General features: G+C 46.7%; 2 protein-coding genes across 2 annotated transcripts; one reads left to right on the top strand and one right to left on the bottom strand.

Moving 5' to 3' along the window:
* Nucleotides 1–545: 545 nt before the first annotated feature.
* Nucleotides 546–7,603, bottom strand: TSN (translin). The gene is made up of 6 exons (XM_054636198.2): nucleotides 7,235–7,603; nucleotides 7,061–7,154; nucleotides 4,055–4,151; nucleotides 3,148–3,263; nucleotides 2,441–2,520; nucleotides 546–2,095 (listed from the first exon to the last, which is right to left on the bottom strand). Exons 1-6 carry the CDS (start codon nucleotides 7,298–7,300, stop codon nucleotides 1,859–1,861), a joined length of 690 nt encoding a protein of 229 aa, XP_054492173.1. The 5' UTR covers nucleotides 7,301–7,603; the 3' UTR covers nucleotides 546–1,858.
* Nucleotides 7,604–7,634: 31 nt separating this feature from the next.
* NIFK (nucleolar protein interacting with the FHA domain of MKI67) lies at nucleotides 7,635–12,518 on the top strand. The gene is given in 7 exon segments (XM_054636197.2): nucleotides 7,635–7,798; nucleotides 7,879–8,004; nucleotides 8,677–8,785; nucleotides 9,777–9,988; nucleotides 10,657–10,737; nucleotides 11,948–12,092; nucleotides 12,095–12,518. Coding segments are annotated over 7 exon segments (852 nt in total). The 5' UTR covers nucleotides 7,635–7,672; the 3' UTR covers nucleotides 12,148–12,518.
* The last annotated feature ends 10,196 nt before the right edge of the window (nucleotides 12,519–22,714 follow it).

The raw sequence follows: 22,714 nt of genomic DNA, 5'->3' as shown, positions 1-22,714 counted from the left end.
GCAGTAAAACTGGCTTAAGCTCCTTCCTTCCTCCCACTGCCACAGCGTTAAGTCAGGAAATGAGCAAACACTGGCACAGGGCAAAAACAAATACTGTGAAAGCTGTTACATTGCCACAGGGCTCAGGAAGTTACACCCTCATTTTCTTCAGCTGTGAAAAGGGGAATATTGCCATCTCCCCGTGTTAAGTGACAAGATACAAAGGATGAGGACAAACATGAAAGATTATGAGATGCACTTAAAATAGTCTTGCCACCTCTTGGGTGGATAAGGATAAACTCCATAGCTCTCCTGTTTTACTTGGTGAAATTGCTCAAAGTTAAAAAAAATAAATTTAAAAAGCCTGTGAAATCTGTTTGCAGCTTGACTTTGCACTTGGCAGTGTTTAGAAGTGTGCTACTGAACAACTACAGCCAAGGGGAGGAACTCCATTATTGTCCAAGGACAGCTGAAGGATGAACTGAAATGCTGGTATTCCAGAACAGGTTCCCAGCAAGGGAAGCAAATAACAGCAGACGAACAGACAGGCAGAGGTACCAAGTGGCCATAATCAAAGAACAGCTTTTATTGGCCAAAATAACCAAGAAACTATTTTCTTCCAAAAAACAAAACAACCCCCTAACTCAGTGGAAAATCCTCACTAAGAAACCGAAATGCAAACAAACTCTGCATAAACTTGACCGTTCCCATTCATCCTCTGAAGTATTCCTCCTCCTCCTAAGTCAGCTGTTCTCCTTAACCCTTCTGCACCACCAGAAGTAGGAGAAAGGCAAAACTCAAAGTCATTTAGGACAAGAGAACAAACACATGGGGAGGCATGAGTCTGTCCACTTACACACATGAAAGAGGCTGTTGGTGTTTGCAAACATCTTACATACTTACCTGAAAGCAGTAACCTCCTAATTTCTGGAGATAGGTACAAACATTTTACTACACAAACTAGAGTCTTGTGGTGTTTTTTGTTTTTAATCCCAGGATACAGGTACAGTTGTGGCCTGTACAGGTTGTTAGAACTCAGACACCAGCTGCAGTTTGTCAGTTTACACTTCTCTATTCAGAAAACTTGGAAATTAAAAAAACATACAAATTGGTTACACTGAGTTCTCAAGGCAAATCATCATTAAAACTCTGCATTTAGTCATGCCAGTAAAACAAATACCAGACAGAGAAAGCAGGTATCTAAGAAAACCTTGCTCTCCCTGGTAACTGAAATGATGCTGGAAAGAAAAAAAATATGAGACAGAGAGAGAGAGAGACAGAGATACTGGGGTGCAAGACACCAGTTCCAATAGAGGAATTCTCAGGAGTATTTTCACTAATTTCTCAATTACAGGGTGTACATTATGAGAAACCATTAAAAAAAAAGAGATCTGGTTCATAAACAATTATACAAATTTGTTCAACTTACATAGGTGAAAATTTAAGAAACAAAAAGAAAAAAAAAGTGTCTTAAAAAAAAAAGTCAGTATTTACAAACTGTGTTTCTTTAAAGATCCCACGTGTCTGTACTGAGCTGAGTGCTGTGTGAGCAGATAGCCACAGCACCTCCCTGACAGCAGGGAAGCAACAATGGGAGAACAATGGGAATCTCAGCTCATGGGAGTTACTGACTACTATTGCTGCTATGCAGAGAACAGCACCGTGTGTTTGACAGAGGAATTCCACTGGAAACAGTCTCCTGTCCTAATCTAGACATGATTTTACAAAACATCTAACACCTGTACTACACCTTTTGTAAGAAAATAGAGAGCAGCTTTGAGCTGCAGTTCTTCTAAACTACTGTAGGAAGGTTTCTCTAGGTACTTCCTAAATTGGCAACCATCTGAGGTAATCGATGATGCTGTTCCAGGAGCATCCTTCACTTCTCTCCACCTGCACCAACTGTTGCCTCCTTATTGAGTCCTCTGATGGACAAGTCATAAACCACTTCCTCGATTTTCTTGACATCGTATTTCAGGCCATCGTAGCGCTTCCTCAGGGAGTCGTTCTTCAGGTTGAGGAGGCGGAAGCCAGAATCCAGCTCGTTGATAAAGGTTGAGATGCGGAGAGGGCGAGAATAGTCCCCAGCTGTGACACTGTTCACTGCCAGCCTGGCCTGCCAGAGGAGACACCGGAGAGCACAGCACCCACATCACATCACAGTCCCCACCAGTTACTGTACCAAATGATGCACTTGTGGTCCTGGCAGTCAGCTTATTTGTACTTAGATCTACCTTTCTGTTGAGCATAGTTCTGGATTTTCCATCAAATCAAAATTTAAGTTTAAATCTTAGAAGTATCACTGAGGAACACGCAGAGAAGCATCTTGCCTCTGAATAAGTTCAGATCAAGGTACTGTGTATCATAACTGCCAGGACCAACTCGATAAAGCTAAAAAACACATTACTGCTGTTTTCAAGGTCAGTTTCAAACCAAACACATGCATGCATATCTTTCTTACCAGCTCACTGGCCAGAGTTAATACACCAGAAAGATAATCTTCAATGTCCAGGTGAAAGCCCCGTTCTCGATCAGCTTCAACTGAGACAAAAACAGAGCAGTGATGAGGTGGTGCTGAGCATGAGCAAACCCAGCCACCTTAAATTGCATTTGTTTACTGGTGCTAATTTGAAATATCAAATTTATGAAATACTATTACAAAATAAAAGTCAGCCTTTTCCTGTATGTGATGTAATTACAGCCCCTCTGTTCTTGATTCAGCATCTTGTACATCCAACAGAGTAACTAGATTTACATCTATATACAGGATGTATTGTCCGTATTTTTTCGAAATCTTTTGCTCTGTGAAGATACAATTCTTCTATAGCAAGAATTTAATCTGTTTTACACACTTTTTAAATACCAAAAGCAAGAAGTTAGAGAAACAAGCTTTCATTTTTGTGTTATGCTTTTGGTGCATTTACACACTTTGAATGAATGACTTTCATTGATGAAGAACTTATTAATAACTAAGTACTTTGGTTAACATTAGGTTTGCCAGTTTCCGTCTTCTGAGAATTTGTTGTTGATATAATGAAATCAAATACCAGATAAACTCTGGAACTGATTTCTCAGGAAGAAATTAAGTTCTGCCGTTTCCCTGTACCTCTGAAAGCTACAGTGTCTAAGGCCACAAGCTTTTTCTCTTCAGTTACAGCATTAACTTACTCCCAAGTATTTCTGCAACAGCTTCCCGGGTCACTAATGTTTCTGACTCCAAGTAGACTACAAATGCTGCCAGGAACACCAGCCGCTGCAGCACAAACCTCCAGTGCTCATGAAACCTGCAGGAGAAACACCAGGTCCAGGTAAAAATAATTAATGTTTATTACTGGAGCGTTAGGCAACAAGCACACATTCTGTGTGTGTTGTGTTTTCTGCCTTAACACAAGCACTTTGCAGTATTTTTGGTTTATCAAAATGACACCAGCTAAAAGACTTCTCCCTGGTACTCCAGAACTCCTCACCCAGGTTACCACACCAGACACTGACATTTGCTCACCCCTCTCACACACCTCCTCAGCTCCCACACTTTTCCAGGCTGTGTTGCCCACAGACAGCCAGAGCTTTCCCTCAGCAGATCTGAGCTGACAAGATTCTTGTTCTTTGAAATGTTCTTGCCAGGCACTGTCCCCTTCTGGCAGCAACAGAACACAAAGGTGACAACTTCATTTAGTGTCTGCAGAACCAAACAGCCATTTCATGACAGATTTAGAGCTCTGCTTCCAGGAACGCCCCAAACTGAACAACTTAACTGAAATTAATGGAGCAGCAAATGCCCTGCTCCCAGATACAAGGGCAGCTCCAACTTCTTAAGCTTCCCTTTTTCTTTTTAAAGAAAATTCCTAGAAAAATAATTCAATACTGAGTATTTTTGGTGAAAAGTTAAAGTGTTTGAGCAAAAGCATTTTTTATCTATGCTGATAAAAACCTCACACTTGTCTACCACGATTTACTTTTCAAAGAGAAAGAAGCATTCAGCCCATCAACCTTTACATTATTATTCCAAAGCAATGATGCCAAATGCCAAGCAATTCCCATATATATGTGTCTGGCTGTGTGTGATCCTGCACACCTGTAATACTGATCAGCAGGAAACTTGGTCTTCAGAGACTCCATCTGTGTCCTCACTGTACCAAAGTGCTCACGAGCCTTCTGACACTTCTTTGGAACTGAAAAAGAAACAGCACAGCATTTGGGGAATGAATACACTCAGGAAATGGGTATTTGACAGGCAGCAGAGGTTTGTAAACAGTTTCCCTGTGTAGACAGCACTGTTTATACTTCTTTCTTGTTCAAGATAGGCTATGGACACTTGGAATCAGTCTGAGAAGTATTCCTGGTGACACCATGAGCCATAGAGGTAAAGCAGAAAGACTCTGGAATTCCAGGCTGTCTGATCTACTCTGGGCCTTTGTTTTGAACTTGAGCCAAGATGTCCCAGCAACAGCCAGATCCCAAGCAATGGAACAGCACTGCACACAGCAGCTGGCTCCAAAGGAAGCAAACACCAAGCACTGCTGCCAGGCAACTCTCAAAGTCAAAGGAAAAGAAACTTTTCTTTCTCTATATTAAAATCTTATCCTATTTTTTTTTCTAATCCATCAGAATTTGGCTACATGAGGTGCAACATCCCTTCAGGAAACTGCATTTCCTGCTTTTTACGATGTATTTGCAGAGCCTGGGTTGCAGCCTACCCAGTGTGTGTTACAGCTCTGCAGAGGAATGATCTCCTGTTCCTGCAGCAGGCACTGCCACCTCCCGTTCGCTGACAGAGTTACAGCCCCGCTGTGCCTGCAGTGCCACAGCCTCCCTGCAGCCCCCTCACACAGCCGGGTCACAGCCCAAGGAAGGACAAAATCAACCTGACAGGTCCTCCTGCATCTTCATGTGCAGAAGCCAGGATTATTCACAAAAGCTGCATCTGAAAGCTGTGATGGTTTTTAGCAAACAACACCTACGAGGAGTCACTCAAATGTGATTATAAAACTTCTGTTAGTAACACATTGTTTCTGTTTAAAAAAATAAAAGAGACAAGAATGACATGGAAAAAATGAAAGCTTCAGGAAGCAGAATGTGAGAGTGCTCCATGTGGCAGCCAGGATGAAAGAGCTGTGTGAAGCTCACTGAGAGCTACAGGGCTGCCTCAGTCATGTGAGCATCGTGCAGCTGGGGAAAGAGTAAGGAACACATTCAGGTTTGGGTTCTGCAGAGGCACCTGTGACAAAAAGAAACAATCCTTACTGTAAAGGCTCAGACAATGCCCAGTGACACACACACACTACCCCAGATTCAAACTGATGTTCTGCAGCTGCAAGAGCAAGGACAGAGCTGTCTCTGGGGCTGTGTTGGCCCTGCCTGCCACCAGGCCACAGCAGATACAGCACACACTGCCCTGCCCAGCCTTCCCAGCAGCTCTCCAGCTCCAGCTGGGACAAGCAGCCAAGGAAGCCTCTGGGAGATGACATTTTAAAAGCCACTGGCTGGTATGGGAAGCTGTCCTCCATCAAACTCTCAACTATCCCAAGGTTTTACTAACAGAGCTAAATTTTAATGACAAATTCACAGATCTGCTATCACAAGCTAACTCTTGACTTATTAAGCATTATTTGTGCAAGAATTATAAGATGAGGCTTTGGGTTTTTTGTCTGATTGTTTATTTGTTTGTGGTTTTTTGGTTTGATTTTTTTTTTGTTTTTCATTTTTTAGTTGGTTTTGTCCTTTTTTTTCTTTAACTATTCCAAATCTCTTCTCAGACTCCTCAAGTTCCAGGACCAGCTCTCTCCAGGAATTAAACATCAAGTGAAAATACACTGAGTTGAACATGGGCCTCTACAATTAAATGCTTGACAACAACTCTGAAGTTGTTCCCCCCAGAATGACCAGGGATTTTCCCAGGTTTGAGAACTGAGCTTGTGCAAATAACCACTCAGCAGCTCTGATTTCCAGCACTGCCAGTTTCCCAGCAGATGGAACTTGCACTTGCCCGCACAGCTCAAGCCTCAGGTGCTGCTCATTGCTGAGCACAGACCCTCTCTGAGGCCAGAGGAAGCCCAGGCCTCCAGCCCCAGCCCCCAGCACGCTGGGGAACCTCATCAGGCTGAAAACAACCTGTCAGCTCTGCAAGGGAGTAACTCAGCACCTGGGGAGGCTGGTTCTGTTTCCCTTCACAGGGTGGCCTGCACAAATTCCTCTCAAGAGTTTCCAGCAAAGTCAGAATGGTTGCTTCTTCTTACAAGACATTAACTGACTGGCAAAAATCCAGCTCTTAAGGGACACATTTCAGCTTAGTCCAGTAGTGTCACCAGTAAGCTGAGAAATGAGGGAGCAGAAAAAGCAGATCTGACACCTAAGCCTGCAGAGCTGCTCTTGTGGCCTGGAGGAAAAGGGCTGGCCCAGAAACATTCTGTCCAACACCTGAGAAGCCTGGAACCAGGCTGATGACAACCCAAACCTCCAAAACTGCAGAACTGTTCCTGCTGTCACTCAAGCAGACAACAAGGGCAGGTCCTGCTCTTTCAGCCCTTGGAAATTCATTTTACGTTTTGCTGCGTTAAGAGGATTTTATACACACAGAGAGAATGTGTTTGTACAAACCAGATTGAAGTGTGTTCCCCTCATCCCAGCCCATCCTGAATACCCTTTCAGTGCTCAGGACCACAGCTTTTTGGGCTGTGGGATGAAGAGATGAGATGATCAAGGGCCCAACAAGTGATGATAACACAATCTATGTGCAAACCACTTACAGGGAGACCTAAGAGCCAACTTAGCGGCCCAGGACATGAACACCCGGAAAAGAACACACTGCTCTGCACCGAGACAGAAAAGCACCCCGCTAGCGGGGGGAGAAAGGGACAGAACGCTGTCCATAACGCTGAACGGCAGCTTCACTGCTTGTCTGGCTTGAAACCTCCCAGCTGCGCTCTTCTCTTCCCCGCAGCCTCCGGGAAACCCACGGTGAAGGCCCCGGCAGAGACCGGACCCTGGAGAAGGGGCCCCGGGACAGGGCACCTGCGTGCTCCGAGGGGCACTCCCGCCCCCGGCTGTTCTCCGCTGCTCGGGGCGGCGGCGCGGGACTCACTGTGCTGGAAGCCGGGCCCCTGGTGCACGCCCTGCAGCAGCGTCAGGATCTCCCGCGCCGTCTGCTCCAGCGCCTGCACCACCTTCCGGATCTCCTGTGGGCAAAGCGCGCCGTCAGCCGAGCCACGGCACCGGCACCACCCCGTCCCCGTTCCCGTCCCGCCCGCCCCGGCACCTCTCGGATGTCCTGGTCCTGGCCGAGCGCTCCCTGCAGCGCCGCGAACATCTCGCTCACCGACATGGTGCCGCCGCTTCCCGCCCACGGGGCCTTCCGCGCCGCCGGCGCGCGCCTGCCCCCGCACCGCCTGCAGCGCCGCGCCGGGCTGCCCCGCGCACCGCCTGAGCCGCCGGAGCAGCCAGGAATGGCCCGGTAGCGGCTGGGAGGGTACCCAGAGAGTGCTGATCGCCCCGGGGGGGGCAGCTGGCCGCTTCTAGGGCGGGAGATTGCCGCCCCAGCGGTGTCCGTGTCCCAGGCCGCCCTCCCGGTGCGGCGAGGCCGGGCCCGGTGTGGCCGCGCTAGGGCCCGTCCGCCCCGTTGCCGGGAGACGGCGTCTGGCCGCGCGGCGCCGGCGCGAGGGCAGTGACGCACTTCCGGCGGCCGCGCGGAGGCAGCATGGCGGCGGAGGCGCCCGCGTCTGCCACGGCCGTGAAGGCGGCGCCGCTCCTGGCGTTGGAGCCGCGGCTGCAGCGCCAGTTCCAGCAGAAAGTGCAGCGGGCCCGCACCAAGCGGACGGCCAAGGTGAGCGGGGCGGCCCGGCGGGGCGGGGGCCCGGGCCTGGCGAGTCCCGGCCCGGGCTTACGCGGTCTCTGTGCTCGCAGGAGGAGCTGACGCCCGGCGTGGTGTTCGTGGGGCATCTCCCGCGGGGCCTCTGCGAGCCGCAGCTCCGCGAGTACTTCGGGCAGTTCGGCACGGTGACGCGGCTGCGGCTCTCCCGGAGTAAGAAGGTGAGTAGCGGCCCGTGCGGTGCCGTGATGTGGCTGAGCGCCTGAGGCCGGGCCGGGCAGTCTCCGTGACCGCTGGAGCTCCCCCCGTGCCCAGCGATGGCCCTCGGAACGCGCAGAGGCCGCTGCGCCCTGGGGCCCTCGGGAGCCCCTCGTGGGAGCGGCAGGGCCCGGGGCTGTCCCCGACTGCGAGGCGGCGGCTGGGGCACGGCTCTTGTGGTCCTTTTTTCCGTGAGTAAATTCACTCCAGTTGGAAATACCAGAATGCACCAGTTCAAGGTACAACTGAAGTGCCACAATTCTGTTTTAACTTGTTGTGTTTGATAAATCTATTTTTTTCTCAGTTCTGGGTTTGCTGTTACATTTTAAGATTACTGTATAAGCATGGAACAGTGGAACAGCAGCAATGCAGGGCAGCTCTGGGTTTTTTAGCAAGTAGATACCTGTGAGCAGTTTCTTTTGTGTGCAAATATGTATTTTACAAATAACGTCATGCCAATTTAGCACTAAATTTGTCTTTTAGGTCTAAATTGTGTTTTTCACAATTTTAGTGACCTTTGTGAAATTGGTTATCATTTGCTGAGAATGGGCTATGACTTTAGAGAATAAAATAATTTTAATAGAGCCCTTCAGGTACCAAAGCACTGTTTGATGTTTCTCACTTTTCACTCACAGACTGGAGCCAGCAAAGGCTATGCATTTATGGAGTTTGAGTCTGATGATGTGGCCAAGATTGTTGCAGACACAATGAATAACTACCTGTTCTCTGAGAGACTGCTGAAGTGTAAGTATAAGGTGCAGTGTATGTCCTCTAGCATGCAAAGGAAACTTGTGGTTATTTCAGTTATCATTTTCAACCAAGTATAGACTCTTAGGGTTTTTTTAATGAAGTTTTGTCCCAGAAGTATTTTCTATGGGGCTGACCTTTTCATCATGTGTAAAGATTTTCATCACATGCAAAGAACATGCTCAGCAGGCTTTTGGTCACTAGTGCTGGTTTTTCCTCTGGGCTGATGTTGCTCCTAGTGACTGTGTAACATGAAATCTCAGGACAAAGTTGGGGTTGCTGTAGAGATAGTTCCTTTCACATGGAACCTCCTTGGCATTTGTAACTGCTTCAGTTGTTGTCTGTAAGGTTGGACAAAAGGAGGCTTTGAGTAAAAGATTGTTGAAATCTGAGTTTCTCAGTCATGGTAACAGTAAAACTTTCTTTGTAAAGGATTATGAGTTGACATGTTGTAAAACACGTCAACTGTCGGCTGTTTTTGGATGAAACTGTTAAAGCATTTTATCCATCCATCCATCCACCCACATTGTTATCTTATCACAAGAGTTCCATACTGTTGTCTCCTTATCATAAAAGTTTCATACCTTCCTGGTGTTTCTCATGGGCAGATCCTCAGAGCACTGACTCTTTCTTCTTCCCAAAGCAGCCAACTGACTCCAGTTCCCTTCTCACCCAGCCACCTCACTCTTCTATAGCATCTTCTTCTCATTGGTGACAGCTGTGGCCTGTTAAAGTCAGGCCTGTTCCTAATCTTTAATAATTGGCCCAGCTGCAACTCCTTAGGGGTGAGATTATCTTACACTATATTTTCTTATATTCTATCCCCCTACACACCCACCCATTTCTCTGGCTGGCTGAGGGTGCAGTGACTGTTTCTTTGTTCCTGACTCGCTGAGTAGCGCGGCGTTGTGGCCGTGGGCTGTGCTGTGTGAGTGCCCTTGGCAGGAAGGGGAGCCCTGCTGTAACCCATGTGCTGTGCTTGGTGCAGGTCAGTTTGTGCCTCCCGAGAAGGTCCATGAGAGCCTGTTCAAAGGCTGTGACAGGATCTTTCGGCAGCCCTCCCAGCCGGCCGTGCGGCGCTACAACCGCGTGCGCTCCCTGCTGGAGAAGGCCAGGATGACCCAGCGCCTGCTGCGGAAGGAGAGGCTCTTACGGAAGAAGCTGGCTGAGAAGGGGCTGGACTATGACTTCCCAGGATTTGTAAGTTTGGCATTGCTTCAGTGAGGTTGTTAAGCAAGATGTGTTTCTAGAGTTGTGCTGAATGCATGGAAATTATGTGTTTTATGTGGAACTGGCAAAAGAGACGGAGCCCCAGGGAGGCTCACTTGTGTTAGGAACTGTATGGAAGCACCAGGAATTCAGTGCTGTTGCTGTTGCTGGGCTGCACTCCATGTGCCTGCGTGTTTACTTGTAGAGAAGTAATAGGTAACAGCAAAGGGCAGATGTTCCTTTTGTTCTGTTGGTACAAGCAGTTGGATATTCTGTGGTTTAATACTGGAGCACAGATCACCAAAGAGCAGAGGGGCTTTAGCAGAGTGGGGGCTTGAAGGAAGGTCCCAAGGCCAGAACTTCCATCCACAGCCCTTGTATGTTCCTCCTCTGCGGAGTGCTTCCGTCAAGTACTTGAGTTGTGAGCAGTTAATGCTGTTTAACATGGAATGTTCTAAAAATGCAGAGTAGCACATTTTCTTGTGTTGCTTTTGGTGGTTTTGTTCAAACCAGGTCACCTCTGTGTCAGTCAGTTTATTATTTTAAATCTATTTGCTGTAACAAAGACTTTGTCGTTATGAAACAAATCTATGAACTGTTAAGTGACTGCGTCTTCACACAAATGTGTAGTGATCCACCTGATCTGTCTTTCTTCCTAGGCTGCACAGGCGCTTTCCAAAAAGAGAAAGAAAGTTAAAACATCCAAGAAATCAAAACTGAACGTTTCTTTGAGCAGCCAGGTAAGACAGACCACTCCTGCTGCTGACCAGTACCACCATTCACATTGGGGCAGATGTTTGAAGTCTTCTGCTAGCACCTTAATACTGATTTCAACACACAAAAACCCATAACGTTGTTTGCCTGAGAGATGTTTGTGCCAGAAGTAGCTCCTTTGAGATGTGTTTACACTCTTGAACTGAGGAGCGTGACAGAATCCTCATGGTTCCTTCTCCTGTGAGAGTATGGAGCAGCAAAGGCTTCTGCTCAGCACGCTGTAACCAGCAGTGCCTGTCCCTCAGTGCTGTCAGCCTCTGCTGTTCAGCACTCCCTTGAGGCTGTGGTACTGCAGGGTGCTGGGGCACCTGTACACCCCCTGCACCTGTGCTTTACCCTGGGATGACATGATCTCCTTGGTGGAGTCCTTCTGTTGGACCATGTTTCAATGCCTGCCTGTTTTGATAAACAGGGAGTTGAATTGTTGATACAGTCTAGTGCTGTCTGTCCCAATTTCCGTCTGTACTGTCCCTCCTACCCTGTGCTCTCCAGGCACAGTATTTGGTGTTTTGGAAACAAATGCCAGGTAAAAGTAGCAGTAGGATGAAAGGGAAGTTCAGGTCATCAGGACTGAGATTTGGGATATTGGCAGTCTAAAAAGTCTGTAAGACGTTAACATTTCTGTTCTGTTTCATCATTGTTGTGAGTTGGGGGAGTGAGTGTTTGGGGATTTTTATTATTACTGGGTTTACTTGTGATAATTGGGGCATGGCTGGTTGTGAGGAAGACAGGATAACTAATACATTCTGTCAACTGAGTTCTGAGGGATAACTGATGTAATAAAGTTGGGGTGTTTCAGCTCTGTTGTTAAGTTGAATGTGGCATTTCTGTATGCCAGTCTCAAATATACTCCCTCAACCCCTGCCTCGTTGCCCTGATTATGTTCCACTTGACTTTAGTGATGCTTTGAGTCAGGAAATACAAAGTTTAGAAAGCAAATGTGCATAACAACACGTTAAAAAATGTGAATTAATTTCCATTTGCCTTTCACATACACTTCTTTGAAGGTGACGCTTCTGTCCAAAGAAATAATGTCTACCAAAGTAGCTAGTTATAAAATGTAAACAATTTTCTGAAGGAGAGCTGGACTGAGGTGTCTTGTGGTACCACAGGGGCAGGGACAGCTTTTTCTGGCAGATGGCTTTGCTGTGAATCCATTTTTTCTGATCTCTTCAGGATCCTACTCCAGTGTGTACTCCAGCAGTGCTCGAGCGCCGGAAAGCTGCTCGGATGGATGATGACACAGAGGACGATGAAGTAACTCTCAGGCTTCCCTCTGCCAGCGGTAAGAACGCTGTGCAGAGACCAAAGAAGCAGCCAAGGCAAAGGCCAAACCTGAAGAAACAGAAACAGACTTAAAATTTTTATGTCTGTAGCCATATTTTTCTCAACTTTAAAAACTTTCGAGGTGGAGCTTCTACTGAGTCTCCTGCCCTGGCTTGGTTCATCCTGCCTAGACTGTTTCAGGCTTTCTTAGGGAAGGACTCTGTTCACAAATCCTGTCCCTGTGGTTTAGCCATCAAGGGACATATGAAGATATCCTTGACTTTGTGCTCACAAGTGCCCGTGCTGTGACACAGCAACAGTAGTCCAGAATCTTCAGTTAATTTTATAACTCTTGTCTAGTGCTCACTGTTTGGAAAGAAAATGTGAGGCTGTCCATTTAGAGTTTGCTAATGCAAGCAACTGTGTCTTAAATTTATAATTAATTACAGGTTATTAAAGAAATTACCATTTTTCAACTTTCTTTGCTCTTGGTAATGGTTCTTCTGTTTAACTGAATGTCTGTGTTTTGTGAAAGTTCTCATATATTTGCACCGATGGAGGCTCTCGAGAAGATGCACCAGTAATCAGAGCAGTCTGAGTTCTACTGGCAGTTCTGTTGTCCTTTGTCACTGCATTTTAGTTTCACTGCTTGCATGAAACCTACAGTGTCTTCTGCTTCAGGAGGTGATAAGCACGTTGAAATATCGTAATAACCAGGAGTGCAGAGGCATGTTTTTGTCAGCAGTCGTATGAGTTCAGAGAATTGAGTGTAGCTTTTTGTAATGCATTAAGATTCATTCTTGTTCCAACTAGCTTGTCATTGCAGATAGCAGATATCTAGTCCTGCTTGAACAGGCAGTTTGTGCAGTTAGAATTTGGATTTTAATGCAAGTCTGAGATGTGTAGAAATCCCAGATTGGGTTCTGTGCACATATTTAGCCTTCATCTTTTGTTGTCTTAAACACTCTAATGCTGTTGGCTTCTGGTCAGGCTTAGCAGGTGATTTTAGAGGAAAGCCCAGGTGATAATAACCAGCTAGGTAGGTGTCTGGCACTAATTTCTTGGCTACTTTAATTGAAGTCCTGGCAGAGAAAGATTAATTTAAACCATTGGCCTTGCTGATTCTGATCTATCTGGCCTGATCACTGGAATAATCCTGAGATCATAATGACATTGTCTAGATGACTCAGATTAGATCATTCTCCTTTCTTGAGGAAGCCACTTAGATGACTGCATCTTTGTATTAAATGCTTGTCACCTTGGGCAGGCCAGGGGAATCTCTTCACCAGCCCAGTGCTCACAGACAGTCCTTGCCTTTCAATGGAAGTGTTGCTGTGAACATCTTCAGGCTTCCTTCCCTGTGCCTTGTTTGATGGGAAACAGGCAATGCTTGTACCCCAAACGTGTGAGAAATAGGCACTGAGTTGAGGTTTCAGATACATGACCACCACAGTGGTTAGCAGAAATTGCTTATCTGTATCTGATGTGCACCTGTGAAAAACTTCTACCTTGACATCATACAGCAGAGAGCAGCAGAAAAGAAGCAAAATGCATCTGCCCAGAATAGACGGTTTTCTTTTGAAATCCCTGTTCCCGACTTTGTGTCGGGCACATAAAGATGGCTGTTGAGTCGGGATGAGCTAGAAATGTGGCTGCGTTCCTCCTGCTGGGAGCTGAATCTGCTGACACCGGGGGGCAGCACGGCGCTGCTGTGTGGCCCTGCCGCAGCACGAGGCTTCCTGGGAAACAACGCGCGTTTGTGAGGAAAGCCTCTCCTGCCAGTGAGTGCCTGCACTGGTGTGACTCGTCTCTAACACGGCTTGAGGATACATGAGAAACCTGATACTGATCTTAACCAAAAATGCCCATTTCTGTGTTGCTGCCACAAGTGCTTCTTCCTAGGCTGCCGAGTTAAAGCTGCTCTTTAGAAAACTTAGTTTATCCAGAGTAACTTCTCTGGTGCAGTTCCACATTCCCTAAAGCCTGAGCATCTCCATTCCTGTGCTTCCCATTCCAATGCCTTGGCCTGCATTTTGAACGTGGAGTTGGTTTCTTCCCACTCTGCTTCTGTTGCTGTGCTCCTCTCTGTGCCCAGTGTTCTGCCCCTGCCTGTGTTCACTTGCTGCTTTCTTCCATGTTTGACTCAGCTTCCCATGCTGCTTGCAGTGCCAGGGCTGTCCTGTCTGGCTGCATGAGCTCCTGCGTGTCCCCTGCATGAGAGATTTTGGCTTCTGGAGGTCTCTTGGAAATGTTTGTGCCTTTAAGCTAAACCCCTGGCTGCTGCTGGCTCTCCAGAGTCACACAGTGGTGTGAGCCTTGATGGGAAGACGTTCAAGAAAACTGCTCACAATAAGGGTTGCTTCCTGCTGTAATTTTCCTTTCCCTTCCTTTTGTTTGTTCATCTTCCTTCAATTGAGATCAGCTTAGATGGCAACTCTGAACAGCAAGGAAGCAAAATTCTGTGTTGTTTGAGGAAAACACAATACCCGGGCTACAGCAAAGAGCTCTCGGCAGAAGGCAGCTTTTCTTGGTGATAGCTTCTGTTTTTAGGCTGCCTGTGTTATTAATACACTGCTGTCCAGGGAGATGTACGTAAGCAGAAATTCAGACACCTGATACTTGCCAAACATAGTTTCCGTAGCAAGTGGACAGATGTGCTGTGTCATGAGTTATGCCCCAGTCCCTGCACTGATTTTTATTTCTCATTTCTCCAGTAATTTGTTTGTTCATCTTGGACAAACACAAACCTCCTGGCCACTGGTTTTAGGATAGGCTCCAAGTTGTTTTTACAGGGATGCTGGGAGTGTTTGGGCTGTGGTTTCAAGGCATGACTTGCAAGTGCTCTGCCTTTCAGTTATGAGTGACTTTGTGGAGCTGTTTTGCTGAACACTCATGTATGTATTACTCTTTTGAGAAACTTAGGTGCTAGCCAAGCTGCTAATTTACACTCATTTATTACAATTTCTCTGTTTTGGAGGAGGGAACAGGGTTTAAGAGTGTTCACAATTTCCTGGCACAAGAAATACTGGAAGTAAAAGAAGAATGGGGGGTAGGGAGGGTGAGGGAGAAAAGCAGAATTGGCTGCAAGACAGAGGGAAGGAAGGAATGATGCAGGCAATGCTCACCTCTCAAGACGAAGATACTGGTGAATGTGGCAAGGTTAGGCTGCTCAAAATTAAAGATGCAGTTTTATGTTTTCCTGCTGCTTATTGTGCCTGTCAGATGTGCTGTGGGATGCCCAGGCTGGATAAGGTGTGTGCTGCCATCACAGTCCAAGTGCTGGTACTTGCTCATGAGCCAGGTGAAGGAGGAGAGCAGGCTGGGCAAGTGACACTTGCTCTTGCCAGTACCAAGCCTGTTTGCTTGCATACCTGGCTTTGGAAATGGCTGCAGCCCTGGGGAGCAGGAGGTTAAAACCTGTCTGCAAATGGCTCATGGTGCAAGGGAGGATTTAGGCATGGCTCTGAGGGGTGACATGCTCTCCTCTCCAACTAACCAGTGAGGCAGAGGGGAGCTCCAGCAAATTCCTGTGTTGAGTGCTGAGGAGTTTGGCTCTCACTTTGCAGTGTGATGCAGCCAGCTGGGGTGGGCTGTGCTGTGTGAGGTGCTGTGCACATCCCTGCCCTGGGCAGGGTGCTGCAGCTGAAAGCTGGGCAGGCAGGTAACAGGAGTACAGGGAATGTGATCTCCATTATATGTTTTCCAGGAATATCTGCAAATCCTCTTGGACCAGACTACTTCATTGTCCAAGATGCTGTTCAAACATGTCCTTTTCTCCTGACTTTTCCATCTAACTCCCAGATTCTTGAAATGTCTAACTCTAGGCAGCAATAATCTGCACTTCTTAGCCAGAGATGTGCTGGGGACCAGCCCAGGGTGCTGCTGGAATGGTGGGGAGGCCATTCTGTGTGTCAGGCTGCTGCTGGCACTGCTAATGCAGGCACATCCCTCCCTGCCCAAGGGCAGCAGCTGTCAGAGCAAGCTGAGGAAATGGTTAATGTGTGAGTGAGAATTCCTGAAGTGAAACGCTTTCTTCCATGCAGGGTGCAGCAAGGCCTCTCATCACTTCTGACACCCAGCATTAATTCAACATATGGCAGGAACAGAGATCTTGGCTGTCCTGGGAGGCTTGGAGTAGTTACACACCTGTGTGTTTGTGGCCAGTAACCATGTGGTTCTCCTGTGCCGGGAAAGGAAAAGCTTCAAAGAAGCTCCTACACGAGGTTTGCCTCTGATCAGGGAAGAAAATGCTGGGTTATGATAGTCCTCAAACATGTTGTTGAAGAGAGGCAGAACTATGAGGACTAACTCTGCGGGACTTTGAGACAGCGAGATGGGGCCTGCAGTGAGCCACAGGCACTGGTGTTGCTTCCTTTCCCTGTCTGTCCATTTGATCCTTCACATGGAGATGGGCTTGCCCTGGATTTGAAACTTGTTGTTTTAAAGAACAGGAAGGAAAGAAACAAATCTCATTTTTGTGATAGTGATTTTGGAAAGCCCTGTTCTTTTCTGTGTGTTTTTCCAGTACTGGTTGAGAGGAGCCTTGGTAAGCAGGTACAGATGTGGAAATTGGGCTGCTTGCTCTGTAGTGAGGCATTGCTGCCAGTTTCCCACAAGGGCTTGCAAAAGCTCCCAGTTTGCTTGTGTATTGCTTTTTTTTTTTTTTTAAACAAGCAGGGAAGTAGAGTTACTTCTGTCAGCGTGGCTTCATGAGGCTGAGAGCATTGCAGCATTTTGAGGGTGAAGGCAGGACTTGCCTCTGCTGTTTGCTCAGTTACTGTTTCTCACACAAGGCAGCCATGCAGTGGGGAGTGAGCAGGGTCTGTGCCAGCTGTGCAGCAGCAGCAAAGCTGCTTTGTCACCTGCACTATTTTTATTTCTGTTGATGTGAGAGCTGGAAGGGCTCTGGTGTGATTTTCAGGTGCTGGGCTGCATTTGCAGGTCTGCCTGTTAGAAAGGGGTTAGGTTCATCTGCCCAGAGGTGATGGCAGAGGGAATGTAAGACAAATCTATAAAGTTTTCCTTCAGCTATCCCACACAAAGACATGCTGTATGTGGTTTATTAACAGGGCAGTGCTAAAAGTGCATTTTATTGAACTGTATCCGTAAAAACAAATTCTAGGTTGGAACTGCTGGAGCTTTGTGGCTGGTCTGGCAGGAGCTATGCAAGTGCAAAGGACTAGCTCCAGAGGTAGTATGGATTCTCCTACAGCAAATGTGTCTGTTGGTGTTATGTCAGTGCAGCTTCATCAGATGAGTCACAGCCTAAGTTTTTATCCTGAGAACTACTACCTCATCTTTTTTCCCCCATCAGCTCATAATTTTACAAGATTAAATCCTGCCTGTTAATATATAGTACAAAATCAACCAGTTGGTTGTTAAGACTCATTTGGACTTAGTGATTTGGACACTTGGGATTGGGTGGTCTGCCAGTGTATGTTTGCTGTGTTGCCATTCAATGTCAGCCTTCCCATTGCATTCTGTAAGAGCTTCCATTAATTTCAGTAGAAATCTGCATTTAGGGTGAAGGGTGATCTAATCTTTAAAAAGGATCTTAATCCACTTAGCCTCTATTGCAGAGCTCAGCATTTTTTCCTTGTCAGGAGCAGACTGCATTCCTAACCTTGATGTGTCACTTTCCAGTTGGCTTAATATTTGAATGAGGATAAAAGGAAATGTTTTTCAAATATTGAAAGAACCCATGCTGGTAAGGTATGTGCATGTGCAATGTGCCAGTATAAAAAAAAAGGAGATATGAGCATGATTGTGTTTGGATGGTGGAAAAAAGATAAAATAGCATCAGCAGATGACTGTAGAGAACAAGCACAGGAAGAGGTAAATCCATTTGAAACAGCGTAACCAGGAAACAATGAGGGAGGCGGAAATGGGGATGAAATGTTGTTTAATGTAAATTTAAGTGCAAGACAAAATAGGACTCTTGTAAGTTTGACCTGTAAATGTCTCTTCCCAGAGGCCTGAGGGCAGCCAGGAAAAATACAGTCCCTGATGCAAATACAAGACCTGGTGCCCATGCCTTGGTAAGGCCAGAGCTGATCTTCCAGGCTACTGCATTAAATCTAGCACAGCTCAGAAAGCATGGAAAACTGTTGCCAGTAGCCTGTGTTCATTTTTGGGGGGTTTCAGCTCAGGCTCTGGTCACAATACAACACCACAATTAACACTAATTGGTACCTTCCTTGATGTTTGGTCAGGGAGAATGAACCATTCCCTGCCTTCCTGGAGGCAGTCACTCCAGGTCAGGGGAAGAAGCCTGTGGGGATGTCGCATGGCTCACAGGACATTCCTGCCAACGGGAAATCTCGAATCCAACCCAATTCACACTGCCTGAGGACTACCTGCTTTGTACAGGATGTTTCTCCTTGGGTGGCCAAATGTCTGCAAGGAGTGAGCACGCGTAGACAAGCCAGTGTGCACTCCATGGGCCTTGAAGCCATTTGCTCATTTCCCTTTAATCAAAACCTTCTGCTCTTGTGTTTTCTTTTCTGTTTGGTGACTGAAGCGAAGCTTCATGTGCCTTCACGTGGGAGTTAAGTGGGTCAGTGGGATGCTTTGTTCGTGGCAGCTCTCACGTGGAAAAAGTCCGATGCAAAATGCTGAGGCTTGGCAGGAAAGTGCCAATTAAAGATAGCGGTGTGGGAGCACATTGTGTGAGCTGAAAGTGCTCAAATCTGGGGCTGTGACAACTGCCATGTGCAAAGGGAAGAACGAGGAATTACTAAATTTCACATTGATCTGAAGTACTTGTGCTTTCCCTGTCTCAAGTGTTGTTCTCATGCAGCATTGATGAGGAGTTTATTCCCTGTTTCCCAGGTCAGTGAGGGGTAGAAGAGGTGAGTCACACGGGGACCTGTGCCAGAGTAGGATCAGCAGCACTCAGAAGTTGGGTACTTGGACTTCACTTCGTGTTGGCCCATGGTATTTGGGCCAACAGCAGTCCAGCCTTCTCCTCAGCATGGCACAAGGCCGTGCAGGAGATGTAAGTGCCAGGAGATGGCAAAGGGAGAGGTCCATTGCTACATCGAGTCAAGCGAAGCTGTTCCCCCCCTTAGCCATGCAAGCAGTCAAGTTGGGACAGCACATAAAGGAAATGTGGCTGAGTCTGCATAGGAAAACAACCCAGGGACAGCCAGGCTTTCACACTGTTGTCCTCTGCTGTTATGGGCAGCTACATCATCATATTGTCATTCATAAATAAAAACATTTCACCCTGAAGCACCAGGCTCTCAGGTTCCTGAGCAGATGTTGTGCAAAAAGGCCCTGAAGGAAAGGGGAAGAGCAGGTCATTCAGGTATAGTCAGTGTTTCTGCTGAAATAGTCCATCCATCTGCTTCCCACTAGTTTTATTGATGTGTTTTTATTTGAAAGAGCAGTGTTTGTAATTGAAAGCTAGAATATCCTTACATTTCTTTACTTTAAAAAACTTTCTGACTTTGTTTTGCCCTTACTTAAAGCTTTTTGTGCCCTTGCTGCAGATGTCCATAAGTTCATCTCTTTTTTCACCTTGCAGATGGGCTGTGCTTTGTTTTGCATGTGTATAAGCACACAGCACCTTGTGTCCAACCAGACCTTTCTCAGCCAGCAGGGAACAGTGTACTTTGCAGTGGACTGATTAGGGAGATGCCTGCAGCTTCACTGGGAGCAGTATCCTCTCAGGAGACTTTTCTGCTGCACTAGCCTCTTTGTTTTGGAGACAGGTAGGTAAATGGAGATCTTTCAGAAATGAGAGCATAGTAAAAAGTACCTTTTTAAGGTATGTTATGGATAGGGGAACTGCCAAATGTCTGCTGCTGAGCCACTGGTAGTGAAGGCCTGGTCAAGCAGTCTCATGTGATAGCAGCAGCTCCTCCAGTGGTTTCTTCAATTTCCTTCATTTAGAGAGTCCTCTCTGCACCCCAGGATGAATCCCCAAGGGCTCCTTAGCAATAGCACAGTTGTTACCTAACCATAACTTTGGAGAGGCTGAGGTATCCCTGCAGACTGGATTCCATGCAGAAGCTTGGATCTGGTTGCCCTTGGGGTATCCTGCAATGCCTTCATGGTGTTTCCATTGGGAACTGTCGCAGGCGATGATGCGCAGCTTGTCACAGGTGTGCCAGAACTAATGCAGAGTGATGGCCCTGGGAAAGCTGATGGATTGTGCCATGGAATCGAGAGCAGAATTAAAGAATACTGAGAATAATGGTAAGAAACCTAAAGGCCAAGAATCAGAAGAATGCTTTCACCTCCTACTTTTAAAAAGTTGGAAGAAAACCTGCAGGTTACAATGTATTTTTGACTTCTTTTCCTAATGAAAACAAGGCTTATGTGACCAGTCTGTCTGTCTGCTTCTATTCAGCTGTCAGGCTAACCCCCTCCTTTTCCCTTCTCAGTGTCTAGGGGGGAGGAAACAATCTCAAGTTTCATGAGAATAGAAGAGAGAAATAATCATTGCCAGCCTCAGGGGAAGGCAGGAGGGAGCTCAGGCATGGTTGATCCCTTGTGATGGAGGGCTGCCCTTCCATCTGCACAGGGATACAGCCCTGGACTCACCCCACTGTGCCACCGTGTCCCCTTGGAGGGGAGTGGCACAGGACACACAAAGGAAGGTAGGGCTGCTGAGAGAGCAGGGTGGATTAGAGGGACAAAGAACACCGACCTGTGAGGAACCAGGCATCATTAGTGCTGCTGCTCATGGAACAATGTCTTGAATATAGGCATAAGCTGTTCTAAAAGTCTCTGAAGGGAGCAAGGAAACAGTCATGTAGCAACAGGAAAAAAAATCCAAATATTTGAGCTGATTATGTGACAAATTTATTTCTGTGCAGACTTTACCTGCTTTAAAATAAAAATGTGAAGAAAATGCATAAAGCCCATGTCCACAATCTGTCAGTTGCACAAGGAAGCTTCTAGGTTTTATGCCATTGTTGTCCCCTGAAGTCTTGCAACAAAAGAGAGAATAAAAGTTATATTTTCTGTGCAAATTTTACCTAGGAGGGGAGAAAAAAATACTTTAACTTATGTCAGCTGCATTTCTCAGCATTTCTTTACAAAGCTTTAGCCTGCCAAACAGTGAATGTAGAATCACCAGAAGAAAGAATCTGTGAAAAAAGGGTAAATATACAATTATATCAGAAGACAGTTTTGGGAGATTTCCAAAGTAAATGCTTCTTCATTGTAATACTGAAGAGAAAAAATTCTCAGCAAATGTGTGACATGCAATAATAAATGTGTGATATGAAGTTATTGATTTCTTACTAAAACTAAACAAAATATTGCTTATTGTAGTTCACCTAACTTACTATTATTCCATTTTTATCTCATTTTCTCGCTCAAAATGAGCAAGGTATTTTGTGAAGGTATTTTGGGAACAGAGCAGGATCTATTTAGACTCTCTGAGAGAACTTTACCTGTAGTTCTAGCAGATCCAGATGAAGAGGAATGATTGGTCCTTTGTTAATGTACCCATGATCTCTGGCCTCAGCTGCTGTTGGGAGACTGCAAAACAGGAGTCCCAACAGCAGGAGAAGGGCAAGACTCTGCAGGAGTCCTGTTTGCAGAGCTGCCCAGCCGGGGTGGGGAAACACCCGGCACACGGGCTGTGCTGAAGCAGAGCTGTCTCTGCTGTGGGTAGGGCTTAGCCAGTTAGGGCTCTCAGGAGATTAGCTACTGCCCGGGGGTGAGAACCATGGTAATTTCTAAAGCTGGTTTGTAATCACCTGCTTTCAGTTTACTCAGACCTGGCATCCTTTTAAGCACTAATATCCCCAGCTTTCTCTTTACATCTGTGCAGCCTGTTCCAGACTACACTCAGCCTGTGCCAATGGCTTCACCCAAAGCAGCAGGTAGGTATTGCTCTGCAACCTGATGGCAAAAAAGCTGGAAAATCTTGGATTATTGGAGGGAGCTTGCCAAAAGTCACTGCTGTGGCAGAGCTGTGAGCCGAGGAGAAGGGCGTTATTATTTCACGAAGTTATGAATGAAAATGGATCCTTTGTTCCACATGCTGCTCTCCCACGTTGTGAGGGCTCAGACTCGGTGCTCATCGGGAGCTGCAGTGTTATGGAGGTCAGCTGCTTTCTGCAGCACAGAGGAGGAGGACAGTAGTGGTTTGAGGGGACATGGAGGTTCATTCCCCACAACCAACAGGAGAACAGCAGTCATGAGCCCAGGGAACAAGATGGCCAAATACACGTTGGTAAAGAGCTTCTGCACAGGGCATTTATTTCCCATTCTCACCTCAGTTATAGAGTGGGAGTACTGCAATTTTTTCCATTAAGGAGAAAGAAGTGGTTGTTTTTAAATGCAGCTTTTAAACTAAGGCTGCAAAAACCAGACATGGAGTGGGTCTAGTGGGAGGGCAACGAAGATCATGAAGAGACTAGAGCATCTCTGGTATCAGAAGGCTGAGAGAATTGAGGCTGTTCAGCCTTGAGATGACAGAGAGGACCTCATGCATGCGTATAAATATCTAAAGGGGGATGTCAAGAGGATGGATCCAGGCTCTGCTTGGTGGTGCCCAGCAACAGAAGAGGCAACAGGCAGAAACTGATGCACAGGAATCTCCGCCTGAACACGAGGAAGAACTTCTCCAGTGTGCAGTGACCGCGCACTGGAACAGCTTGTTGGCCAGAGACAGTGCGGAGTTTCCCTCACTCCAGAGGTGCCTTGGCACAATGC

Source organism: Agelaius phoeniceus, chromosome 7 (assembly GCF_051311805.1).
Source record: "Agelaius phoeniceus isolate bAgePho1 chromosome 7, bAgePho1.hap1, whole genome shotgun sequence".
In the NCBI taxonomy this organism is placed as follows: domain Eukaryota; kingdom Metazoa; phylum Chordata; class Aves; order Passeriformes; family Icteridae; genus Agelaius; species Agelaius phoeniceus.
The sequence above is the reverse complement of the archived record's forward strand: the minus strand, read 5'-3'. Positions and strand labels throughout refer to the sequence as shown.

Bases quoted from the DNA above. Each gene is read 5' to 3' on its own strand.
- TSN (XM_054636198.2), bottom strand. From the start codon at position 7,300: ATGTCGGTGAGCGAGATGTTCGCGGCGCTGCAGGGAGCGCTCGGCCAG. The intron at 2,521-3,147 runs GTAAGTTAATGC...TTTTTGTCTCAG, and splicing joins TGTTGCAGAAATACTTGGGA to TTGAAGCTGATCGAGAACGG. The intron at 2,096-2,440 runs GTAAGAAAGATA...CTCCTCTGGCAG, and splicing joins TAACTCTGGCCAGTGAGCTG to GCCAGGCTGGCAGTGAACAG.